The 26,674-nt window shown below is 42.3% G+C and overlaps 1 protein-coding gene across 2 annotated transcripts; it reads right to left on the bottom strand.

Moving 5' to 3' along the window:
- Positions 1 to 307: 307 nt before the first annotated feature.
- RUBCNL (rubicon like autophagy enhancer) lies at positions 308 to 24,150 on the bottom strand. Of its 2 annotated transcripts, none has more exons than XM_074815669.1 (16): positions 24,030 to 24,150; positions 23,346 to 23,455; positions 21,092 to 21,200; positions 18,112 to 18,774; positions 13,648 to 13,733; positions 10,230 to 10,437; positions 9,252 to 9,356; positions 6,948 to 6,990; positions 6,474 to 6,606; positions 5,907 to 6,052; positions 5,038 to 5,102; positions 3,699 to 3,937; positions 2,854 to 2,915; positions 1,521 to 1,674; positions 1,306 to 1,396; positions 308 to 795 (listed from the first exon to the last, which is right to left on the bottom strand). In XM_074815669.1, exons 2-16 carry the CDS (start codon positions 23,415 to 23,417, stop codon positions 683 to 685), a joined length of 2,289 nt encoding a protein of 762 aa, XP_074671770.1. In that variant the 5' UTR covers positions 23,418 to 23,455; positions 24,030 to 24,150; the 3' UTR covers positions 308 to 682. The 2 variants fall into 2 exon arrangements, with proteins under 2 accessions (XP_074671770.1, XP_074671771.1); XM_074815670.1 differs by lacking the exon at positions 24,030 to 24,150 and adding an exon at positions 23,583 to 23,844.
- Positions 24,151 to 26,674: the final 2,524 nt, after the last annotated feature.

Here is a 26,674-nt window from a genome sequence, read left to right on the forward strand (position 1 = left end):
GTCTTTACCTTGACCTACAAGCTCTTCCATCTTATTTTCTCCCCCTGTCCTGTTGAGGAGGGGGAGTGAGAGAACAGCTGGGTGGGCATCTAGCAGCAGGCCAAGGTCCACCCACAAGCTGTTGCCTACATCTGTTTAAAAAAAAAAAACTTAAAATACAGTGCTTCACATTAAGCATTTGCCAGAACAGAATTTCAAAGATCAGCATCTGCCTAAAGCTTGCAGACAAGCTTTTTCTATTGTAGAGCTTTTGAGAGAATGATTTTGTACTTTACCACTTTCTCCTATTTCCAAAATCTGACACAGGTAAGGATTTCCAAACACTCATTTACTATCTATACGTTATTTGCAGAATTACAGAGAATAATAATCTTTATATGGAAAAATATTGAAAATCTTACATACAAGGACAAAACATAGCAACAAAAGGCTGCTCATAGAATTAACATCCAGTCGTTCTGTCACCAGTTACGATGAAATTCCTCTAGGGTGAGTTTTCAACGAAGATATTAAAGTCTTCTGATCCTTTTTTTGTTTTTCCTTTTTTTTTTTTTAACCCCCCATAAAGGAGACACGCATTAAAAATAGTAATGTCTAAAACAACATTATTTAATTCTTAGTCAGGCACCTGAAGATTTGGCTTTGAGCATCTTCTGAAATCAGCAGTCAGAGGAATCCAGTGTCACGGAGGCACCAATGATGGAGTTTCTAAAAACGTCCTCCGAGCTGCAATCCGCAGACATTTGGGGCAGCCTCCAGACTTGAAGCATGCTTTGTGGAAGCACGTTTTGCACTCTGTTTATACATACAAGTAATTTAACATTCAGGAAAAAACAAATTAAAAAAACGTATCAATAGCTGTGTTCCTTGAAGGATGTTCACCCAAGTATAAAAGTAAACAGAAGCAGCGCAAGGGCAGAACAACCACCCCTGCAATAACCGTGACTAAACATTCTGGTAAGATTCGCAGGACCGACAATGAATGTCAGCAAGACCTGCTATAGCAGCAGCATAGCACTGTCCCAGGTGCTCTCTCATGAGTAGACCTAAAAAATAGCCTCCCCCTGCAGACATAATTATGTTCAGGCAAGTCCCCAGTTTTGCTCTCCAAATTCACTGCAGCAAGACAGTTGCCACAGGCTGGTTTTCAAAGATACGTGGTTTTCAAATACACACGCAGGTTTTCAAATATATGTATTTTCAGAGAAGCAAGTTCTCAGTGTTTTCCTAAAATAAGCCTGAACGGTTTTACACACCAACATTACCCCCCAAGGAAGAAAGAAAAATATTTGGTCTGGAACATACCTGTGCACCTTTTGCATTTGGCAATCTGATGTGGAAAGAGCAGATCTGCGCTCTGACAGAATTCACAGATAAACCCCTTCGCCTGACAGAGCTGCAGGGACAGCAAAAGAGTTGATATACTTTTAATCCAAGAAAAAAATTATTAGGGAATGTCAGCAGGGATATTCCTCACACTAGCAGCTGCAAGGACATGAAGAGCCCTGGCTTTTCCTTACCTCACAACCATCCACATGGGAGGTGGAGCTCTTCAGAATATCTTTAAGAAGGGGAAGTAACTGCCCTCGTTTGATCTTCACCAGATCATCCAGTGAGAAGAGATGCAGCTCCTCTGTCAGATGGCTGGGGACTTGTTCAAATTCTTTCATTACACTTCAAAGAGAAAGAAAAACCAAGTTACAAAAAGTTGTTTTTCAAGCATATTTGAAGAATAGGTCCCTTTCACTTCTCTAGTCACCCAGGGATCATACAAGGCAAGTTCAAGCTAAATCCTACTTCCCCTCCCAATTTGAGATCACATTAACAAAAAACAGAGTGTTTGGGATTTAGAATAAAAGGTCTGTTTTAAATGTGCATTCCTTGGGCATTGGAGTTGCCATCAGTTCTTAAATAATGTGTAAAGGGCACTCTCCTACCTAAGCTAGGGTTATTTACCTTTTTTTTTTGTAAAGAGAACTTTGAGGGTTTTTATCCTGCATAGGTCACTATTAGGTGAAACTCTGCTTGTACTAAGCGATATTGAAAATATAACTATTACTTTTAAAATATCACTGAAGTAGAAGGTACAGTAAGGATCCTATATTCCTTATTTCTATAATGGTATCACAGGTGATTGTCCAGCAGAGACATTAAAATACATTTCTATTTAATTTTGGTGAACACATAATTGATGCATAAAAGAGGTTCATGTCAAAGAAAGAATGGAACCTACTTTTAAAGCTTATTTTGCTCATGTCTGTTTTTTAAAAGGTCAGCAATTCTGCAGTGAAGGTTTTATCATTCACGTGTCTACCTATTAGTTTTGCCCACAGTTTGGGAAAGTGAATACCAAAAATCTTTAATTTGCAGCAACAAGCAAGGTCACATTTCAGTATTTATCACTTTTGGTTACTACTTTCATCTGAATATGTTTGTAAAATAAACTGAATTGAACATTATGAGAGATTTCTGGAAGAAATCTTTAAACCTTCAAGGAACACATTTGTTATTTTTAATTTTTTTTTTAAAGACAAATAATCTCAGAGATTACATTAGTATCTTTGACCTTTTAAGAATGAGTGATAACCTTGGAGAGACAGAGTAGGAAAAAATACACACCTAACAAAAAAATCATTCAACATTTAAAACTTAATGTGTAAGTCTGTTACAAGAAACAGAAAGCCACCACATAAAACCTGTTCTTCACTCAACATTTTCACTGAAATAGAAGGAAGTTTTTTTATCAGAATTTTCTCTAATGATCATATTAACTTATTTAAAACTGCACTCAAATGTCTCTAGAAAAGAAGACTCTTAGGTACTTTTTAACAAGCTATTTTTCATGGTCCATACCTTTCACCAAACCTGCAGGTTTTCAAAAGCTTTTTTAAATGAAAAAGCTGTTCTTGCACCTCCTAAAAGATGGAAGGGGAAAAACAATTTTTAAATGAAAAACAATTGTATTTATATATTCGTGAGGAACACCATATTCGAGTCAGCAACCCCTGTCAGTACATCAAGCCACACCTAAAAATAGGAACTTCACACTCAGCACAGAATTAAACAAATGGGTTTTCTGATGCATGAAAGGCCAAGGAAGGCAAAGGCTACTTTTATTCACTGACAAGGGAAGCAATTCCTAATGCTCCAAATGGCTCCAGGTCAGCACACCAAGATGCCTGACCCAAACCTGTGTAAGAACAGGTAAGTGTCTCCTCAGCCAAGAAGGGAGCTGAGCCCATGGCAACTTGTAATCTTCAGTGGAGCACCCTTCCTCAAGCTGTAGGAGGTACAGCCCTTAGATGAGCCAAGGGTGTTTTCTCTAATGGCCCACACAATTAAGGAGTCATTCATAACTTCCAGAGCTCTCCAACAGCCAATTGCCAAGTGGAGGTAAATATTTATTGCAGGAGCCCAGCTCCCCTCCGTGAACTAAAATTGGAAACCAATAAGGAAGCACCTACCAAAGACAAAGGGGGAAATGAGATATCTAGCATAGGTTGGAGACTTCTCCCTCTTCCCTATTCATCTGAGGAGAGAGACAGTAAGTCCCAGAAGAGGTGGTGGGACAAGTCTAAGTGCAGAGAAACAAACTCTGCCTCCTTCCCACATACACACACAAAGGACAACCCGCCCTAAGAAGTTCTTCCCAAAAGTCTCAGACCCACAAATTCCCAATAGAAAAAGCCCACACTTACCCTCACTCTGTCCATTTCTTTACTTTTCGTGTAGAGGGCTTTGTTAATACATGACACATTGAAAATTGGCTGCTGCCATATGCTGTCCAATAGGTGTTTGGAGAAGTTGCATACATAGTATTTTTTGAAGTCCCACTTCGAAAGTATTCGGGCAGGAATTGAAGACTGAGCATAGCTGTGGCAGCAGTCACAGAAGTATTTCCCCAGGTAGTCACAATAGCGGAGTCTCCCAATATATTCTGCAGGTAGACAGCAATGAAATTGTGAATATTTCTAATACTTATGGGATGTACCTCTTGTCTGTATGCCTGTTCTAAGTAACTCAGATCTATTGGAGTGAGGGGCAAAGGATTTTTTTTTTTTTAAAGTAGGGGATTTTATTGTTGTGCTAAACACATGCACAAGGTCTGTACTTTGCATTAGAAGAGAAAGCTTTCCTCATTTCCACATCTGTCAAACTCAACTGATAATATTTATCACCATGAGACCTTAGGGAAACCATCGTTGCTTTACCCACAAGAGACACACAAGGTAAGACACACAACAAAATACCTCCACCAAATGGAAAGACAAACTGATCTCGGGGTCACATTTGTATAATACTTTTTCATATAAAGAGGTTTGTGGATTTTTCCAGCTATCTCAGCACCTCAGGTTTGCTCAAGTTAATGTGCCATCACAAATTGTTCAATACTTTACAGGCCATCACAAATGCTGCTCTTTCGTGAGCAGACACGGAACAAGTCTTGAAAGCCACTTCAAAGATTTCTTGGGTAAGGTCTGGTTGTCAGATCTGTAAATCATTATGCTTTCAAGCAGTTCTCACAAAGTATCACAAATAAAACACAAGCAGGATTTTGTGTATCAAAATGTAAAGAAAGAAAAAGTTTTAAAAAGACACGCCAGAAGATCAAAAATGCACATTCCAGAAGCTTGCATAAAGCTTCCATAAAGTCTCTAAAAAGAGACTTTTGAAAAATGTGTAAATTGGCACAGAAAAAGAATTACTGGAAGAAACCATTGGAAGATGTAAAACCAGCATTTTCCCGCCTGGAAGCTTGGTTTTTTTAATTGCTTTTTTTGTTTTGTTGTTGACTGCCATGAATTTTTACTGTATATAAGGACATCTGTCAAGTACTGTATTCTGTCTGCAGTGAGAAATTCCAGGCAGTGGTAAGATCTCACTGCCTGTTTTATTATTGCAGGCACATCCAATAATGAGATTTGCCTTCTAGCTCAGATAATTTTAAAACTGTGATACATCTATGTTGGTGAAGATTATAGCCTGATTACTAGTAATGGTTTTAATAAGGTTTTTTTCCCTTTTAGCAATACTTACTGCTTTCTATTGGGGTTCCACAACCAACACATGTAAAGTTTTGGGCAGCCACCACTGCATCTCTCCTGCATACAGAGGCAAATAGTTACACCTTTCAGCATCCAAAACCCAGTTTAGTTATCATTCTCCCAAAGCGCAAGAGAGCTACGCTGGCACCAGTGAAAATGTCCAAATTAGGACCTGACTCCTATTCCTCCACATGGGTTCCAGAAGGAGGCACAGATTATTATTTTAGTGGGAATCTCTAAGCTATTATGTGGAGAATATACCATCAATTACTGCTTCTAAATACGGCTTGTTGCAAGAGTTAAGTTCTTTTCCATTTCTTAAGGTGGCATCAATTTCAAGGGGGAGGTGGAAATCCACATCTGCAACTGAAAAAACAACTTACCTGCAGCACCACAGGGAATTAGCCAGTTTGCCTACTGTGTGCATTTAACAGCACTTTACACAGAGTAAGACAGTAGTTTCCCCAAACATTACATGTTCTCTTCTCCCTTTCTGAAAACGTTACTACCCATAAACATCAGCAGGGAAAATGGGAAATTCTTAAGAATATTCTCCAGGTAGTCTCACAAAATGAAATTTTTAGGAGTCCAGCTAACTGCGTTGTCACCGTAACACAAAACAGTATGGGTATTATCACATGTAAAAGTGCACGTCATGTTAATCAGGACGTGCCAAACAGAGGGAAAGAGATGCCATCTGCTTTCTAGCAAAGCTGGTGACAGACACTGCATAAGGCTGCATCATGCACTACCTCTAACTTTAGGTTCTGTGAAATCACCCAGGCTCTTTCCATCAACTTTAGGTTTTAGACAAATCCCCATGCTGTACTGAATGACAGTGCTCAGATCCCTTACACTTACTTGACCGAAGGGTGAATATTAAATATAATCTGTGATCTTGGTGGGGCCCAGCCAGAAGATCCTCTTAATTTGGATATGATCTTTATTTCTTCAGTCAGATTCAAACTGGACTCAAGCTCTCTTGGAATGTCTTCTTTCAGTACAGACTGTTGGGAAAGACAGAATCACGAAGATGAACAGCCCATCAGATGGACATATGTTAAATGCTATGAAACTTCTCCCTTTATACTCCAGGATTTTGAAGTTCAGTTTTCACGTGCATGTAGTCCCCCTCAGTTAAACTCCCTCAAATCAGTCCCAGAAGAAAGTACATCACCATTGTTCACAACTGCACATCTTAAATGTGCTGAAAGTTGCTAAAGAAGAAATCTTCTTCTAAAAATTTATCTAAAGTGAACTAATAAACTGTAAGTACTCATCTGTATTTATTTTCTCTCTCTTTTTTTTTTTTTTTTTTTTTTTTTAAAATGCAGCTTCCTCTTTTCCCTAACAGTGAAGCAGCTGCAGTGAGACAATGATTATTTGGGGAACCAAATAAAGAGCGCGCTGTTTTCGGCTCAGACTCACTCTCTGCTTAGATGAGCTCAGGCAACCAGACAGCTGAACTGCAGAGTCTGTCTGCAACCAGTGTTTTCTGAAAGCTCTGCACAACTCCTGGGCTGTCGCTTCAGCAGAATTGCTGCCTGGTTCATACGATGATCTGAAAGTTAAGCAATACAGACAGTGAAAAATAGCAGCATGTCATCAGCAACTCTGCTGCCTCTTCTGCATCCCTGAAAAGTTTTCCTCTATCCCTTGCTTTGATACACCCAGGCCCTTGCAGAGCCGCAGCCACCACCCTCCAGCAAGACTCCAGGACCAGAGAAATATTCTGCTAAGCCAAGTACCACAGACATTTGCTGTCAAGCAGCATTCCTTCCCTTTCCTTGGGAGGACCAAATTTACCACTCCCACAGCTTTCCCCGCCCTGGCCAGAAGAGTCACCAGAAAGCTGGTCCAGCAGAAAAGGTAGTGCCAACGGGCTAAGATACACAGCGTTACCTTTCATCTGGAGCGACAGACAGATTTTCAAGGTCTTCAAGTTCTGTGGTAAAAGAGAAAATTTTACCAAGCCATCTAAGAAACAAAGCTTCTGTTACTAAGCACTGTTTTAAACCTACCTTCTGTGTTACCACAGTGTTAGTTTCAAATACATTAATCTTTACAACACCCTTGCTGGATGTGGGAAATAACCTCAGACATGGTTGTGAACCAGGCATAAGGAGTCTTATCTCCTCTGCAGATCTCTGGCATCCACAGACAAAGAGTACTCCCTAACAGGTATGCATCATATCATCACCATCAGCCTCCCTTCAAAAGCAGGAGAATTGGTAAGGAGAGACTAAATGCCTGCTAGTCCAGGTCCAGCCAGAAGTCACTAGACATAAATAATAATATACAGAACCAACAGAGTGCACCTGAATTTTTTTGGACACTGACAGATATTTGGAGACACCGATCACAAACATGTCAGCTAACACCATAAACAAATTAGTAACGGGTGAGCTGAATGGAATTAAAGCACACACTTCTTCATTATGTTTATATAGACAAAATATGCTTATGCAGACAATGTGTTCACAGTGGTAACATTAGTTTTGGCCATGCATATTGTTTTCAAGACAAATGCTTCCCCATTCATACATGTCAAAATAAGTCTTGCTACTAGAAATGCAGTTTTGAAAGCTAGTTGTTTATTCTTAGATTAGGGAAAGAGGAGGTGAAAAAATAAGTGAATCTCTAAAACCAAAGGGAACAATAAAAAAGCCTTTGTTAACAGGAAAATGATGGAGGTTAAGAGGCTACTTTTAAGGGTTTCTACTTCTGTGTATGTGAAAACGAGAAGCTAACGAAAGAAACTCAGGATGTTCTGAAGAGAAGCAGAGCACTGGTGACTGTAAGTGGACAGACACATTCTGCTCTAGTCCTGAAGCAGAGGGAGGACTGCCTAAAAACTAATCAACCTCTTTAATTAGGAAATGATCATGTCCTAAATTCTCTCAAGCAATGCTTCTTCCCCCATCTCCAACAGAACCAATGCCAGCTGGCTCCAAGATGGACCCACTGCTGGCCAAGGCCAAGACCATCAGCGACAGTGGTAGCACCTCTGTGATAACGTATTTAAGAAGGGGGGAAAAAAACCTGCTGCACAACTGCAGGCAAGAGAGAGGAGTGAGAACATGTGAGAGAAGCAACTCTGCAGACACCAAGGTCAGTGAAGAAGGAGGGGCAGGAGGTGCTCCAGGCACCAGAGCAGAGATTCCCCTGCAGCCCCTGGTGCAGCCCATGGTGAGGCAGGCTGTGCCCCTGCAGCCCACGGAGGTTAACGGGGGAGCAGATCTCCACCTGCAGCCCGGGGAGGAGCCCACACTGGAGCAGGTGGATGCACCTGAAGGAGGCTGTGAGCCTGTGGGAAGCCCACGCTGGAGCAGGCTCCTGGCAGGAGCTGTGGACCCGTGGAGAGAGGAGCCCACGCTGGAGCAGGTTTGCTGGCAGGACTTGTGACCCTGTGGGGGACCCACGCTGGAGCAGCCTGTTCCTGAAGGACTGAACCCTGTGGGAGGGTCCCACATTGAAGCAGTTCGTGAAGAGCTGCAGCCCGTGGGAAGGACTCACTTTGGAGAAGTTCATGGAGGACTGTCTCCAGTAGGAGGGACCCCACACTGGAGCAGGGGAAGAGTGTGAGGAGTCCTCCCCCTGAGGCGGAAGGAGCAGGAGAGACAACCTATGATGAACTGACCGGAGCCCCCATCCTCTGCCCCTCAGTGCCACTGCGGGGAGGAAGTAGAGAAAATCAGGAGTGAAGTTGAGCCTGAGAAGAAAGGAGGGGTGGAGGGAAGGTGTTTTCAAGATTTGGTTTTATTTCTCAATACCCTTCTCTGATTTCATTGGCAATAGATTAAATTAATTTCCCCAAGTCAAGTCTGTTTTGTCCATGCCAGTAATTAGTGAATGATCTCTCCCTGTCCTTATCTCAACCCATGAGCCTTTCATTATATTTTCTCTCCCCTGTCCAGCTGAGAAGGGAAGTGATAGAGTGGCTTGGTGGGCACCTGGTGTGCAGCCAGGGTCACCCACCACACTCTCAAACCATCAAAGATACTCTTTTGTAAAAAGGAAGTCCTGCACCAGGTCTGGTATTTCTGCATGCATTCTAATAAGGAGTCATGCATACATTGTTCTTTCCATTTTCTCATTTTACTTCTCCTGCAATAACATCTAATAAGTCAACAGATTTTCCAAACGATGCAATAGATTCAGCTGAACAGTGGAGCTGTTTCTGCAGTTATAATTTTAAAGTCTTACCAATAATTACATATTCATCCTCTGAGTCACTGTGGCAACGAAATCTGGTAACCTCATGACGTGATGGTAGATGCACTGGGGAGCTGACAGGCAGCAGAGCACAGCCTGTCCAGAACAAAGACAACATCAGTTAAACTTTTCCAGCATTGATAGAGTAGCTGCAGTTATATTTATATTTTTTTTCGCTTACCAAAACTTTAGCACACAGCCTGTATTTACGGAGCAATTTATTTATTTTCATACACATGCACAGAAATTAAGTTCTTGTGAGTCTGTCATACAGCGGGTCCCTCAGTTTCTTAGGAAAAAGCTTCTAGAGACTAAACCAAAAGCTTTTATATTATTAATGGTCTCTCCCTTTCTCACATGCAAGCACACCATTCCTATTTCCCCAGAAGTTATGTCATTTACTTTAGACTTAAGCTCCATCACTAAGGTCCGTATTACTCAAGACACTAAAATCTACTTAAAAATGCATGTGCTGACTCACACATTATAGTTCCAGGACCATTTATTATCTTGCCTCAAACTATATGTGAATGAATAATCTGGGCAGTTTCACTCAAATCAATTGCGTGGCCTGATCTGCATACCGCAGAAGTAAGCACAGAAGGAAAGAGCCAAGCTTCAAATCCTGCAAAAAAGGATTTAAGCAGAGAGAAAACCAGCCAACTACAGGCACTCTCTATGGTGAGTTGTGCTTGGCATGTGGCACTTCAATCTTACTTTTTTTTAATGTAAAAAAAAAATAATAATAATAAATAAAACACAGATGTAAGCATTCAAAAGGAAGAATTGGACCCACAGGAAAAACACTTGTGGCATAATGATCCTCAGGGAAATACAGCTCTCGAGACTCAAAGAAGTTAACAGAGGATTTAGTTCCAAGCAATGCCCAAATTCATTTAGTATTTTCTTGCACAAAAATAAATGGCAATGGCTGTCAGACAAGGTTGCCATATAGACTAAGTAACTTGCCTTCATAACCACTGTCTGAAGAGGCAGCAGAAGAATCAGACTTCTTCACTCCAGGGTAAGAAGATAACTCCAAATCAGTGTGATAGCTGCCATCTGATCCGCTTGTTTCCTCCACACCCCAGGACTCTGCTTGTTGGCTTAGGATATTACATTTCATTTTTTCTAGCGATGCTATAATCATATCTGCAACGAAGAAGTGCGCGTTTTCCTGGACACAAGATTGGAACGCTCATTAGTACACAACATATTTGATATTTACTTAAGTGAAATATGTAATTTTTCCCCGTACTTTTTCAACTCAAGAAATGAAAAGGTAAGGCTATCTCACCTTTCACTTAAACAACAAAAAAAACACCCCAAGGGCAATTCAGAGACAACAGGCAAAAAGCAACTGCCCAGATAATTGTCTCATCCTTGATTAAAACATGCAATTTACTTTTATCTTACTCATCTATTAGATAAAAAGAAACTTGATTACATGCCTAATTCATGAATATGTATGCATTTTAGGGACATAGTCTTCTAGTTACACTACATTATTTAGTATGCAAGCGTGAATCCATGTAACCTATTTAATAGGATTTAATTTCAAGTCTGTGTGTACAAGCAGTTTCACACACATACTAACTTGGATGGGGCCAGAAGTGGCAAGTTTTGAAGGGACTGTAGATCTTCAGGTGGTGGGTAGTACAGAAGCTAGTAAAATGCTTTCATGTGTTAAGGCAGTGAAGTAGGGAATATGCAGTGAGATAGCTCACATGCTCAACCCAAGGCTGCAAGTGGGAACCTAGCTCCTCTGGGGCTCACACTGCCTTTAATAAAAGGCAGCCATTTCAAAACTTCGCAGTAGCATTTCCCTGACAGACAACCCCCCCCCATGGTGTCCCTTAACATCTTGCCTGCCTGGGTCACCTGTTCTCTGGGAAAAGTGAATTTGTAATGCCACCTCCAGCACCACTGAGACATCCAGACAAACCTGGGGCTCCCTGCCCCAACGTCACTGCTGTATCCCTTGCTTCCTGTGGTCTAACAGAGCATCCCACTAGCCCCCCACCTGCACTACTGGTGCTGGTCTGGGCACAGCTTCCCAGCCCAGGCTCAGCTCAAAAGTGGATGCACCATGGAGGTGCACTCAGGTGCATGGATGGAAACCCAGAGATGTTCAGACACTCTCCCCCTCTCCCCTCTCAGTTGCATGTGTTTGCATTGTACAAAGCTAAACCTCTGTCTAAAAAACCATGGCAGTATCTAAGGCTAAAGATCCTGAGTGCAGAATAACGAAAGCTTTATAAAAGTGGCTTATGCTCAGAAAACCATACCACTCAACGTCAGCATTCATGGCATCCCCTACAATCTGTATGGGTAGCATGAAGACAGACATCAGTGTTTAGAAATAGATAAAACTTAAGGAGCACAACAGACATGGCTGCTTTATTATTGTCTACAGCCAAATGCGTTTAGAAGAGATTAATCTCAACATTACAGAGAGCCCACAAGTCCCTGTGGGCATTTGAAGAGACTTTTATCTTTTCCCTAACACTGATTAACATCACAGTGCAGAGTTTCTCCAGAGACAGCTTTCAGTGAACTTCAGGACACACCATTAGCAAAGATAAGAATTAAACAGCCTTTTTCCTTTTAGGAGATAAAGACTGACATCTCCTATTCTGAAGATTCAAAAAGCCTGTGTGGCACTGGTTAACCCTAAGTTAGTGGCAGAACACAGCGTATCAGCAGGTCCTGCTGATAAAAGCAACTATGAGCATATCCGAGAGCTGTGTTGCAAAAAGATGGAACAGGATACAGGCACTCCTGTACTCAGCATGACTATCAGCTTTCAGCTCTGCCTCCTGATAGGTCCATCACCCTAGGAAGCAGCCCCGACTCAGCTGTGACACACCAACCTTCTCATTGCTCTTCCCTCCCACTCACATCAAGTGGAAAGTCCCACTAGATTATCTGGCCAATCTCCTTCCTGGCACACAACTACAACTCTCAGACTTGCTGACACTACATGTATACCTTAGTTTTCAGTCTCCTAAATTTCAAGGAGATTATTTCACAACCTAAAAGTGTTTTGGGTTTTATTTTTTTGTTTATTGTGTTTTGGTTTTTTTTTAAAGGAAGCCTCTTTCATAATGGACTAAGCTCTTGATATCTTTTAACACCTGTAATCACATCAGCCCCCAATCATTGACAAAGGAGAAGTAGCTGATGCAATCTTGCCTCACTTAACAGTTCTCAGACTATCATTTCTAATCCAGATCTACTCACTGGTCTCCCGGTGACTGAAAGCAAATTACTTTGGTTTTGGTTCCCACATTACAGATGGAGAAACATCATCTCCTTTCTGAAACACCTTTCATAAAAAGCAACATAAAAAGCTAGTTCACAAGTTTGTTGGGTTTTGGTGTGTGATCTATTGAGTGCTTTGGGGTTTGTTTGTTTGTTTGTTTTTGGGTTTTTTTGTTGTTGTTGTTTTGGGTTTTTTTGTTTTTTTTTTTTTTTAAACGCACCTTAGGGACACCAGGAGCTTCAAATCCAAGAATTTACCACTCCAGTAAAGCCAGTGAACCAGTGCTGTGCACAAGACGATTACCTCCTGGGCTTGGGACATGGGACCACATGCACATCCACAGTCCACCAAAAAATCTTTTGCAGGCACATTTTTAAAGCTCTTGTGTATTAAATCCTACTCATTGCAATAACTAATTATAACATTAACCCTTCTTTTCCAATTGTTAGAAAAGATTATCATTTAGGAGGATTATGTATGACAGCATTATCTTCTGATCTTTACCTCTGTTTATAAACTCAAATGGGCTGCCTACCTAGCAACACACCTAAGACCATTTGAGCCCCCTATGCAAATTAGAAACCATGAGAAACTGCTTAAATTACGCAAATGTTAGTTACTATGCTTGTTATTCATATTGTAATTCTTTTACAGCAATCTTGCATGCTCATCATAAGCACCCACAAAAAAACCCCCAACCTCTCCCTATCTCCTGATAGTAAAAGCATGAGGTAAATCCCCTCCATATGCATGTAGCTGCAACAAATTCTACATAACATATTCTACTGTAAAGTGACTATAAATAATCTTAAAGTTTGGTCTCAAGGAATGTGTGGGAAAATGATTAAATGATAAGTGGAAATGTATAGTGTTCTAAAATATGCCCATTATTTAAAAACAATCAAAATATTTAATGGATGGATTAAGAGTGCAAATAAATTAAGAAATAGGCATTTCACGTTTGTAGGTTCACCCACAGAGGGGAAGAAGAGGGAAAATACAGTATTTGTAAAGATTAGTCCATCTATCATAATGTTCTGTTATTAAGAAACACCTCTTGTCATTTGGTTTTGCCACTATAAAATGAAAAAAATATTATACCATAGCCTTTGTTGTGCTCACCTTCTCCACATCTTCTGGAAGCATGCAGATGTCCTGCAACGAACGATTCAAGGGTATAGCATTTATGTTCAAAGGAGAAGTAGAATCTGTGGGTGTAACAAGAACTTTTATTAATTTTTTTCTCTGCAGCAACCAGGATATGTGCAGGCTGATTTCCAGAAAGCAAAGCAAACTTTCCTTCCCAAAACGGAACACTGTTGGGGCTGGAGGTTGTGGTGGAAGTTAAGGAGAAGCAGAGAGAAGTGTAAGGAACACACTGGTGTTTGAACTACCGGGGCAACCTGAAGCACCAGTATCAAATACCAGGGAAACACAGTTTAAATGCCATGCAGTGACAGCACCACAGTACTCCCAACACTAGCCTTCTCTCAGCTATGCCCTGAGCTGCTGGGGACAACCACAGCCAGAACCTTGGGCTGGGATTACAGCGATGCTCTTCAGTTTGCAATATGGCCTGCTACGCTGCTCTCTGCTCATTCACAATAGTTGGAAGAAAAAGAAATCTCACTGCTGTCTGGGCGTGCAGGGAGACGCATCAGCCTTAAAAGATTCCCTGAATCACTCGCTACTGGTATTGTGCGACTACAGCAAGTTCGGAAAAAACTTTGCCGTTATGTTTCCATACCTTGAGGAAATCTCCCTCCTGTTTTCAAATGCAACCCCATAGTGCGTGGCAGTATGTACAGCTGGAGCAGACACACTAGCCACAGTACTCTGCTTCCCAGAACATCCATTTTGTTTTCCTGGCATTCACTGCTGAGTATGATGAGCATGTGAAACAAAATTAACCTCTTTTTCCCATTAAGAACTTTTCACTATGCAGCAAAGCATGCATCTGGTTTTCTATAGAAGTACCATCTATTGCTTTTTATATACAAATATATATATATAGTCACAATCTTCTTCCCCAGAGAATTGAAGGTGTGAGGTCACACCCTCATGTTCTGTTTTCAGCGCTCACCACTGCTACAAGAAGTCTGCAGGAAGGATGGTGAAGATTATATATAACGTCTATGGATGTACACACTTATGAAATATTAAAGGAAACGACTCCTGGTTTGTTTGTTGCTTTTTGTTTGGTGTTTCTTATTTTTTTTTAACTGACTGGCATTTGTTTATTACCTCTTCTTTGACCTTATAACCAAGCAATTTGTTTCACTATGGTGATGTTTACAGGATAAAACAGACCACATCTAAACACTACCACCATACAAGCCATTTAAAGCTGCTGTAGATAACACTGCTTAATCAAAGGCTTTTTGTAAAAACAAAAATAAAAAAAAAATGCCACTCCTAAATTTGTTTAAAAGTCACAGAAAGGATAAAGAGGGCCCACAAAATATGAGAATAATTCATGAAAATTTTTTCTCCAACCAAAGGTCACTAGACTCTGAGGCCTACTTTAGGTTATTTATATTGCCCGATTTATAGAATCCATGTTATGCTGCCCTGAGCATCGGTGACATCTGGCTGGAAAGTAAATACTGTGCTTGAGCATAGCAACACAGACATAGTGTTTTTGTACAGAATTATGAATACGTCCATTGTGTATACCATGGAGGAAAAATGGAAAGGCTGACAATCTGACTTTTCAAAACAGATTTAACCACCTAATTAGGTTACTTTCATGCCTATTTGATGATTCATCTTACTGGATAAGCAGCGTGTGGGGAGTACAGGTAAGTATTAAAGGCTCTATAGCTTGATAAAAGCCTACATTCTCATCAGTTAAGACAACAAATATTACTCCTGAACTAAAAATATTAAGCAGAAATAAGGAAATGGGAAAATTATTCCTTTATCTTTAAAACATAAGATGCAATTCATCTCAAATAAAATTTTGAAATCCAATGGGATCTTTCTCTTTTGCTTACCTCCTGCATTCCACTTGCATCTTTAAGTGAAAAGAATGTAAAGTGGGAAGAAGCACAAGGAAGAAGCACGAAGCCCGGTGCATGCAGCAATTGAACGCAACTCTGGCTCTGATGCAAAAAATAATCTGGTTGCCCTTCTGCTCCTGAGCACTGTTGCCTGGAGGCTGCTGGGGCTCAAGAGCCACAGAAGGAAGTAACCTTGATGCAGGCAGAGGTTAAAAGCAAGAACAAGCACTGTGAACTGCCAGTGGCACACCAGCCACAACAAAGCCCCCAGAAAACACCAAATTCAGTCACAGGCTCTTCATTAAAAATGACAGAGTCTTTCCAGAAGGTTGCATAAGGCCACCAGAGAATAGTCCTTAAAAGTCTGAACAAGGCCTAACAGGAGTCTCACAGAACCAGCAGAAAATCCCACTGAAAAAAAAAAAAAATTCTGACTTATGTAATTTTCTTAAGTCTTGTACATCCCTCACAAATTCTCCTGTGAGAAACAGAAGTGAGAAACCACTACCTCTGAGATAGCAATGGAAAGGATAGCAAGTCAGGAGATGCTCTTGCGTAATTCCTGCCTTCAAATTAGGCATTTTATTTCTTTTACAGTTCACCATTTGCTTTTCCCATCCTCACAGTCCTGCACAATGCAGGGGAGAATGTGACCTCACTCCTTCAACCCCAGGCTACCCAGTGGCAAGTTAAACGGCTGGAAGCAACAAGGAACAATGAAATACAGAAATTTTCACTTTGTACAGAACAGACCGAAGTCTAATGCAGACAGCCCACCACACTGCGCAATGTCTAACAGGATCCTGGCTCCTGTGAGCAGTATTTGTTAGTAAAATCAAGGACGCTACTTCTCCAGTCACCTGGCTGCTGCATTCCTCCATTTGCTTTCTGGAAAGCCAGCAGCGTTACTGACCCAACACAAGCTTGTGACATCTCCTACTCGTGCCAGAAGATTGAGTCACACACAATTTATTTGTTCTTACACACGTGCCTCGCGGTCGCCACTGACAGAGTGCCTGGGCCATGTTTTCCAGACACGGCTACCCAAACCTGCACAACTGGCCCCAGCCAGCTCCAACCACCGGGTGCGGTTTCCTTCTCCCTGGCAGGCACCTCTCAAATGCACCGGGCCAACAAAACACCCAGCAGAAGGAAACAACCATAATTGCCACCATTACTGTTGACGACAGCCTACCCCAGATGACAAAAGTTATTATTATTAAGAGCCCCCAGTCCTGCAATGGCACGTGCCTATTTGAGATCTTCCTGCCAACTTGAGTCCTTGGAGAAGCTCTGAGTAAATAGCTATGAAGGATCAGAGCTTGGAAGTGGAGCTCAATGAAGCGTCACCACTAGGACTACTATTGACCACAGGGAGAAGAAAAAAAAAAAACAAAACCAAAAACAAACACAGAAACAAAACCAAAACCAAACCAAACCAACCAGTCAGCCTTTGTCATTTTTATTTATAATACAAAGGCAGGCTGAGAGGTCCCTGCTGTTTGCCTCCTTTCCAGTAGAAAATCAGGCCTCAGTTGCACGATTTTTCCAAGGCTCCATATCTAGTAAGAATAAGCCCTTAGATACCGCTAACACTCTTTATAAATAAAATAAAAATGCTTCCTCTCGCTGTACCAAAGGCTGTTCATATCAACGTTAGGTATTAAACACAAGGGGATTGTTCTGCTGTGCTAGCAGAGGGGCAGGGGCTCTGGCTTGCTGCCCAGGAAGGCCAGCACGCCTCATGGAGGTGCACACAGCCCCGAGGCCAGGCCAGCCACTCTACCAGTCTTGGGGACACTGCTCTGAACGTCCCCACTGAACAGGTCCTTGCCTGCAGGTCTGCACGCCCTGAGCCCCCTGCCATGGCAGGAATGCCCTGCTCAGGAAGCACCCTCTCTTCTGCTAACAGCCCTCAGTCTACACCTCTTCACAGACAACATGTGGGATATCCATACCGTCAGAAACTGGTGAGGGGTAAAAAGATCCTGATCTGCATCGGATGGGACTATGTGGCTCTGAGATGGCAGGTGCACTTGAAAAGGGGAAGAGGAAAAACAGTCCTGCTCTGACAAAAGCCAAAATTTAGTCATAACGAGCATGGATGTTAATGCCCTGCCTCCAAAACCCCAGAATCAAAGGACTCCCTCTCCTCCAGCTCACATAAAACACAAGATGTCCCAGGGAGCCCGCACACACCGATGAATCACTACCAAATGCCCAGATCCAAGCTATCTGCTTTTGCAAGAAGGGTAATGGTGAAGACAAGACCTAGGTAGTAGAAGCCTCATCCAGTGGATGTTCTACGTTGATCACAGTTCCACTATTTCTACATTTAACTAAAGGTTGCGTATTACAGAAGAATTTCTGCATCACGAGACAGATGACTACTGCAATGAGTGTCTCCCGTTTCAACAAGTCCAACCCTCTGGTTCTCCATTTTTAAGCTTTCTTTCTCCCCTCTCTCCTATTTTGAATGACAGCATTTGTCTAATTTGCAATCACCATAAACAAGGCCCATTTTAATTACAGCTGGCTTTTCTAGCACAGAAATCTTAAAACAAAAATGGACCTGTAAAGTTACCTGTTGGATTGAGTGGTTCTGACTGGGAAAGTCCACCAGGAGAACTGCTGTCACTGTTGCTGACAGTCGTAGGCTCCAAAGCATCATGGTATTTCAACAGATCTACTGGCTTATCAACAGTTGAATCGGATAGAAACCTTGGGAAAGCCAAGTCTCGTTCAGGGGAGGTATAACGCTCTTTTCCAGAATGCACAACAGCCGATGTCACCGTGCCTCCTGTTAACGTCACCTGGGTAAAGCAGTCCCGCTTCAGAGGGGATGTGTCCGAAAGAGTGAAACCATTTAAGGAGCAAGCAGCAGAAGCCCCGTCAGAGTAACGGGGACAGAAAAAAGTATCCAGCGAAGGTTCAGAGGAATCACAGCATGTGTTGTCCCAACACGCCCGGTGCCTTGTAAACCTAATGTCTGTTTGTGTACAGGCAGAGTTGTGATGTGCAGAATCACTGTCGTCATGGCTATCCCCATCACTGCTTTCTTCCCACTGTTCCACATCACTGTCCAGATGCTCAGCTCCCTGCATTGTGGTCTGCTCCAGTGCCAAAGAGGGCTTCAAACCAGATGCATTTAAAACAGACATGAGAATGTCTTTGATAGCTTCAGCACTGTCTGGGTATGATCCAAAACTTCCAGCATGTCCAATCACCGCTGGCCTTGAGTATTCATCTGTTCAGAAAATGGAAGAAACCAAGAGGTTAGGAAACAATCAGGGAAAAAAAATAAATTTACAACATGAATAAAATGCACACTATTTTTAACATGGGTGAGAAGAAAGGTAAGAACTGAATTCACACACAGCTCTGCTGCCTCTTCCTGACAGAAAGCTCTTGCTTTCTGCAGTCAGGAAGCAATTCTGTCGTTGATAAGGCTAGGTAAGAAACCAACAGTAAAGTATGCTGCTAGCCAAACACAATTAGTTAGGACTTCAATGGTGACTGTCAGCATGCTCGAAAACATCATTGTTCTACGAAACTGGATGAGGTATTGGTACAGGTACTGGTTCTATTGACAATAAAAGAGAGGTCACATTATAGCAAGACATATGGAGCATCAATACAGCAGGAAGAAAAAAAAATACACACTTAGTAAAAAAAAGGTCATCAGCTTACATGTTTCAGTTCAGTCAGACACTCCTCCTCACATGGAAAAGGCTAAGTAACCTTTAGTCCATTATTCATAAGGGTGGCAACATTTATGTGAACTCATAAAGAAAATTAGCTGTCATAGTAAGCTCTATCAATGCCTCTGAAGGAATCAGTACTGACTGCCACAGTCCTACGTGATCTACTGCAAAACTGGAGTTCAACAGAAAATGGGAAAACTACTTTTAGTGGCAAACACGGCAACATCAGTGTGATGTAAAAGAGCTCACTGCAAACAGTAGCTATTCAAGAATAAATTGAAGTCTTATACCTTGAACAAAAAGCCTCACCAGAACCACCATCATCCAAGCAATGGAGAGATTAGACACAAAGTCTATGTTCAAGAAGAACCTATTGACCGCATCACAACAATGAAGTTAACAACTGTCTCCTTTGGGGAAGATAAGTCAGTTGTAAAATTCTAAGAATAGCTACAATCAAGAAGATTCATTTCCAGGGCAAAGAACTCTTAGTTAGGACCACAAGGAATGTTAAACACTGAAAAAAGCAGCAAGTTTTTCAGACTGCAAACTTTGCCCAAAGGTTGCTCTCCTTGAACATATATCAATGGAAAACAGTAAACCTCTCCATGAGTCACTCACCTGGAAGCCAACATGCACTCAGACTGCATGATAAGAAAGTTTTCTAATGAAGGGATCAAAACCAAAACAAAAGCCCCCATGTACTTTTGAAAAGTAAATCTATATAAATAACAGTCCTCATCAAGAGAAAGCTGAAAAAATTAAGAACATCGTGTATAAGCTATACTGCAAGAGCTGCTAGTAATGCTGTCCTAGTAAAGCCAGGTCAACGTTAGCTGAAGAGTTCATCAGTGATTGGGACCAGCCACCTGTCACTTACCAGGGCAAAGCTCTTGCAGAAATAGCAGCAAAATCGCACATCTTACTGGCTGCACTTGCAAAGAAACACCTTGCCAACGTAGCCAGCCATGGCAGTGTAAGGGCAGGAATGGGAAAATAAAAGCTAGCTGACTTTCAAAGAAACATATTTGAATTTTTTCAGGAAAAGCAAGCAATTTTGGTAACTATTGACATTTCAGTTGCACATGAATACTTTAATCTGGGCTAAAACCAGCATCTTTTCTGTGCAAGACAAAACATTTAGTCTTACTGTCTTCAACTCTTCTGTTCTGCTCTCCTATTGCAAAGCCCATCCCGACAGCCTTTCCATCCCCTCTCATCCTTTCTCATCTCCACTACTCCAGCATCATGGTGCATCTCTAGCACTAATCATATAACTATGCTGACTTACTCTGCTAAATACTTGTTCTTAGTGGATTGTAAGAGAAAAAAAGAACAAGTTTTAAAAATTTAACTCATGCTTCTGCTCTGCCAAGCTTAAAAAAAACCCACAACAACAAGAAACAACCCCAAACAAACCAAAGCCCACATTTTAAGCTACTACCAGAAACAGGTTTGTTCCAATTAAAAAAAAAAATAAATCTCAAATTCAGTTTTGCAACTGATACTCATGTGAGTAGTTACTGTAATCTGTTAAACTCTGAGAAACTATTTCTTGAATGAACAAGGAATTAACCTGTCAAGAATCATCTGAACAGTTCAAGTATTTTACTCTTGAGCACTCAAAATGCCATCATAACTAAAATGGCCAAACTGCCATTTAAAAGGGGAAAGAACCCCATACTTTCAAATTGTATAATATACTTTGATGCTGTCCCATCTCCAAAGCCAATAAGCAAGGTTCCCTCTCCAACCAGACTATACTTGTTTAGTACACACAAACATTGATAGGCTTTTGCTAGCACTACAAGCACCAGCAAAGCTCCCCAGAGGGAGGCATTTTAGGACAAAGTGGCATACCTGAGAGGACGGAGATTTGAGGTGTTGGAGCAAGGCAGCTAATCCTCGCTGAGGGATTTGAAGAATATGCTGACTCGGTGAAAGCCACCTTTAGGCTTTCGTGGTTTAACTAGAACAAGAACACACAGGCAGACAATTTGGTTATAAGACAACAATACTCTGGTAATGATACCCCCAGTCTCACAGTCATCCCAGCAGGAAGAACACCGTGCTAAGGCCTGCTGACAGTCACCTAACCACTGCCTATACTTCTGGTTGCCTGAAAATCTCCCCAGAAGCATGCACCATCTGAAGAGCACTGGCAACTCAATGCTGCATCTCGCATTGCACTCCAGAAGACAGGTGACCAAAATTCTCCACAGTAGGAGAATTAAACATGTGCATAAGGCATAGACAAAATGCTGAATCAGATATCTATGTACCTGTCAAAACAACAGCAATGAAGTAAAAAATAATTCAAGGAACCACCAATCTACAGCTGGAAGCACGGACCTGTTTAGATGTATACAATCTATGAACTAAACCTGAGGCCCCGACTCCACAAGCACCTGATGCACGTGCTACTCAATCTCCCAGCTGTATTGACAGGGAGCAAGCGTGGTCACATAATCACAACTGCCTAATTTGACAGAGCATAGCACATGTGGTTCACGTCAGCAACGTGACTGCCCAGCACAAAGTGAGAAGCGACACAGATAGATAATACTCGACCTGGCATACAGCCTGCCAGTATAAACTGACGACAATTTTGAATGCATTTGAGCTGACTGAGCAGGTTTATACCAGATCAGCATTTCACTTTGTGCAGTCATGACGCTTCCGATTCGGTATTTCTAATCCTAAAGCTGGATTTACCATATTGTCAAACCAGCGTAAGCTGAATCAGGGCAGACAGTTTAGCACAGATACTGAGGGGCTAATTCCAACAAGGCAGTAAGATACACTCAGACAGCAAAGCAACAGATCTTCCCTCACAAGCTCACAAATTCCACACATCTGTCTCCCCCTCCCTCTACACTGTATGTCATGGATGTGGGGAGCACATCACAGAAACCTGGGAAAACAAAGGGGTGCCCTGCCCCGAGGGGTGCATCATTAAAAAACACTTAACCAAGGTGTACCTCCTGCCTTCTCCCCGCTCACAGACATCAGCAAGATGTCTCCACACAGCAGCATCTCCAGGATGCCTCTTGCCCTTGCCTGCACCCTGTGATCCCATACAAAAGAGAAGGACGTTAAAAGGTATGCTGTCCTCTGCCACCCTGTGTTGACCTCCATATTCCCTATGTGGTCCCATGGGAGAGTGAGATGACTCAGAGAACAGATCTAGTCCAGATACCCTTTAGACTCACGGAAAGCAGAAGAAATTAAAACCCACAAAGAATTTCCCTTTTAACTGAAGAACAACATTTCAGGCTAAAAATAGTATGCTGAATTTCAAATATTTAGTGTTTGATTATGCCAGTGCTTAGAAAAATACCCTTTTCAGTATCTGATAGTGCTTTTTTTTTTTTCCCCTCTGCACTAACTTAGAAAAATGGTCACGTAGGCAGGCTAATACATATAAATACCATATTGTCATTATTACTGGATAAATTAGTTCTTACAGGAACTTATTTATTTAGTAATTCCTTTTATTAAAAAAAATGTTTTTAGTATCAGCAGTTAACAGACTCTACCTCTTAGGATGCAAGTATCACAACTGCCTTACACCAGGGTGAATGCAAGTACTTTATCAGTAAGTGTAAACATTAAGAGTTCTCAGATTTTAATTTTTTAAACAATCCTCCCATCTCTTAGATCATATCAGAAGCAACCAGCATTCTGAGAATTCAGATAAAAGATTTCCATTTGCTTTCAAGATGTTACAATTTCAACTATACCACCCGTTGGGAAAGAGCTCCTTCAGTATTTAACTACCAATCTAAAAACAAACCAACAAATAATAAAAAAAAGCAATTAAAGAGCACTTAGGGGTAAATATGGCAACAGAAGCATATGAAAAGTACCACAACATGCTGCCATAACCAATAAAAACCACTGACAGCTTGACATCTCTCATAGCAGAAATGAGTCAGCCTTCCCCCCCCCCCCCCAATATTGGGACTGCATTTCCAAAATTAACTCCGTAATGAAACCGCCAGAATTTAAAACTATTTACCACAACCACTGACAACTAAAAACTATTTTCTGAAAAAAGTCCCCCAGTTAACGAAAACACCGAGCCAAAATTTAGACACCCTCCTTGCCTTACCTTTTCAGAGCAGGGATGCTTGAAGACTTGTGTCTGGCTGTAGCTGGCTACAGCTACTGCGTGGAGAGACATGATGGGAAAACATTCATTTTTTTGTTGTTGGTAAGTACCTGGAAGCAGAAAGGAAAGAATTACAATCGCCGCAACGTTAACCGCGACTCTCCATGTGTTTTGCAGACTCTACATTTAATGTTCTGAACTGTTTTCGGTCTTGACTTCGCACGTTCGTGAGCTTACCGAAAAGCAGAGCTCAGCAACAATGGAAATCTGTGTTAGAGCCTAATTTAGATTTAAAAAATAAACCAGCGCAACGGGAATGCCTACAGCAGACATAAGAGGGATGTATTGATCTGTTGCACCCCGCAGTTTGCCGTAAAAGCAGGAAGAGACGGAGCGGACTCGGCGGCACCGAAGCCAACGAAGCCCCGGTGCCGCGGCTCCGCAGCAGAGGGGCTGCTCTCCCGCCGGCGCCAGGCAGGGCAAGGCACTGGCGATGACTAAAACCCGGCTCTGCCCTCCCGGCACGGCGCTGGAAAGCCGCGTAGCCCTCCAGACGGCAGCGCTCAGCCTGCCGGGCAGCTTTGCAAAGCGCTTAATCCGCAGAGAGGCACCGAAACATCCCAGCGCGTCCCGCAAGGCGCCCGCCCGCCCGGGCCCGGCTCCGGCGCCGGCTCCCATCCCCACCTGCAGCCGCGGCGCCGGGCCCCTCCGGTCGGCCAGCAACGCTCCTGCCCGCCAGGACACAACACGGCTCCCGCCTTCGCTGCGGCAGCACCGACCGCCCGCGCTCCCGCTGCGGAGGAGCGGAGCACCGCCCCGGGGCGGGGCCTGACGGAAAGGCGGGGCCTGACGGGGGCGGGGCCGCCCGGCGGCGCGGGGCGCGGGGCGGGTCCGTGAGGCGGGGTGTAGGCACCCCGCTCTCTGGTAACTGAAGGGCGGCCCTCGGTGCCGCAGCACGACTTGGAGAAAACAGAACCCAACAAAACCAACCCAAACAAACCCAAACAACAACAAAAAACACCTGTGAGGAGCGGCTCCGGACTCGGGAGAAAAGGAGGCTGAGGGGCGACCTCATTGCTCTCTGCAGCTTCCTGAGGAGGGGACCTGGAGAGGGAGGTGCTGAGCTCTTCTGCCTGGGATCCAGTGACAGGACACGTGAAAAAGGTTCAGAGCTGTGCCAGGGGAGGCTTAGACTGTACATTAGGCAACATTTCTTTACCGAGGGGCTGGTCAAACACTGGAACGGCTTCCTAGAGACGTGGTCGATCCCCAAGCCTGTCTGTGTTTAAGAGGCATTTGGACAATGCACTTAACGAAAAGCTTTAACTTTTGATCAGCCCTGGTTAGGCAGTTGGGCTAGCTTGTTGCTGTAGGTCCCTTCCAACTGAACTTATTCTATTCAAAAACCAAACGAAGATAAGTCAATTGGGAGTGAATGGAGGGTGTTTACTCAGTTGGGGTGGGGTGGGGATGCTGAGGCCTGCGGGCAACAAGTACAGACAGACCTTGGGCATCAGCTGTATTTCAGAATTTGCAACCAGCTGGTGTATTAGAAATGACAAAGATCCATTCTTGCTTAGCTTTAGAAAGGGATTGAGCCATCTGCCAGGCTGTTCTCTGAGTCAGCTGCCTTAGCGGGCGCAAAGCTAGGAAACTGCCGTTCTCTAGTAGCCAGTTTGGGCTAAAAATAAAATGAAGGAATGCTGAGCTGTAGTCATGGAGCTAAAAAATTGCTGATTGTCCATAAAACTCAAAAAATATGTGCAGGAACTTAGGAAATTGCAAACCATGAGGAAGTAGAAAGGAAGTAGAATCCAGATGGTACCATGCAGAATTAAGTGGAAGCAGTAAACAGAATGCAAAACAGAGCTGCAGTTGAAAATGTGGCTTTGAGATGCCCTGGAGTAATTGCCTCCCTTTTTAAGCACAGATGATGACTTGGCCAGTAAGTAGGGCAGTGGATTTGGGCTGTGGAAACTTAAGGGTAGCCGCTGGCCAAGCTGCACATTTGTCTGAACTTGATCTGGATGTTATCCTATGGTGTGTGTTTCAAATCCCCAGCTATAAAATGGTAATTTCACATGGCTGTGTGTAAAAATAAATTCTACTTTTGAGAAACATCTTCAGGTGGGGAAGAACAAATAGTAAGGTCAGAAAGGCTATAGATTTATTCATAGTTCTGCTGGATTTCTTACTAAAGTCTGGCAAAAATCAGCTGGGGAATTTGTGTTTCATTCCCATAAAGTTTTCCAAAATTCTTATGTGAAAAGCAGTATACAAGTGCAAAATACTAAATATGTCTGAAAGCAATACTGCACAAGAAGAGTGTGGTAGCATTTCAAAGATTTTCATATCCATTTGTTGCTTTTTTTTTCTCTCTATGCTGCTCTCTTTATGTGTATATGTATTGTCAGGAACCCTTGTATTGTGTCAGACCCTTTGCCTGGGATATGATTAAAAGCCTCTCTACTTTTTGCAGATGTCACCAACAGAAATATTAGAAAACTGGACAGATGCAGAATCACAAGGAAAAATAGGAAGGAAAAGCCCACCTATTTGTAAAGTTAACAAGGTGGAAACTCAACAAGACCAGAGTGTACCAAACTGGCATCTTGCCCTAGTACCAGAATGACCTACATTGGTTTAGGGAGAGGGGAAAAAAGAAGCTATTTTGTCTAGTGTATATGCAAAAATGAAAAGCATCAGCAAAACCCTGCCTAAAACCTTGCAGCTGAATGTCAAAAACCAGAAGAATGAGGTTGGGAGCAGAGATGGTGGATTAAGAGCTCACATCAGTGGGCTTCTGTAGAGAAATCTTTCTACTTTCCACATCTCGGGCATGGAAGTAAATGGATTATAAACTTCAGCAGTAGCCAAGATATATACCACAGTGAAATCTTTGAGCTACAAAAGGGTACACTGGGGAGAACTGAAAGCAGATATCTCTGGTGTCTCTAATATAGTTTATTTAAACACATTCAAGGCATTTTTCCTGACAGGGGCCCAAGATAGTGCTAACTCTGTAATGTTTACACCAAATTGTGTGAAAGAAACAGGCTCACTTTTTAAATCAGGGAAAGGAGTATTTTTAATCACACAACTGAAATAGCTCAACTTTGGCAGTTATTTGGAGGACTTCTACAGAGAAGCCCCAAAGGCTTTTTTTTTTTTTTTTTTAAGTTGTAAGGCTAATGTTGCAGAATGACTGGATTCTACCTTTTGTAAAAAATCATTATTCCTAATTCTCCAGTAAAGAACTACCTGGAATAGGCTTAAAGTTAAAAATATCAGCAATATGCTAAAAAAAGGAACTATAAAAAGAATTGCAT

The sequence above is a fragment of the Strix aluco genome, chromosome 2 (assembly GCF_031877795.1).
Source record: "Strix aluco isolate bStrAlu1 chromosome 2, bStrAlu1.hap1, whole genome shotgun sequence".
In the NCBI taxonomy this organism is placed as follows: Eukaryota; Metazoa; Chordata; class Aves; order Strigiformes; family Strigidae; genus Strix; species Strix aluco.

What these genes read in the sequence shown, in the direction of transcription:
- RUBCNL (XM_074815669.1), bottom strand. Translation starts at nt 23,417, where the DNA reads ATGTCTCTCCACGCAGTAGCTGTAGCCAGCTACAGCCAGACACAAGTC. An exon ending in AGCATCCCTGCTCTGAAAAG is followed by an intron (nt 21,201 to 23,345) that starts GTAAGGCAAGGA and finishes TTCTTGTTCTAG; the next exon opens with TTAAACCACGAAAGCCTAAA. An exon ending in CAAATGCAAAAGGTGCACAG is followed by an intron (nt 796 to 1,305) that starts GTATGTTCCAGA and finishes ATGTATAAACAG; the next exon opens with AGTGCAAAACGTGCTTCCAC.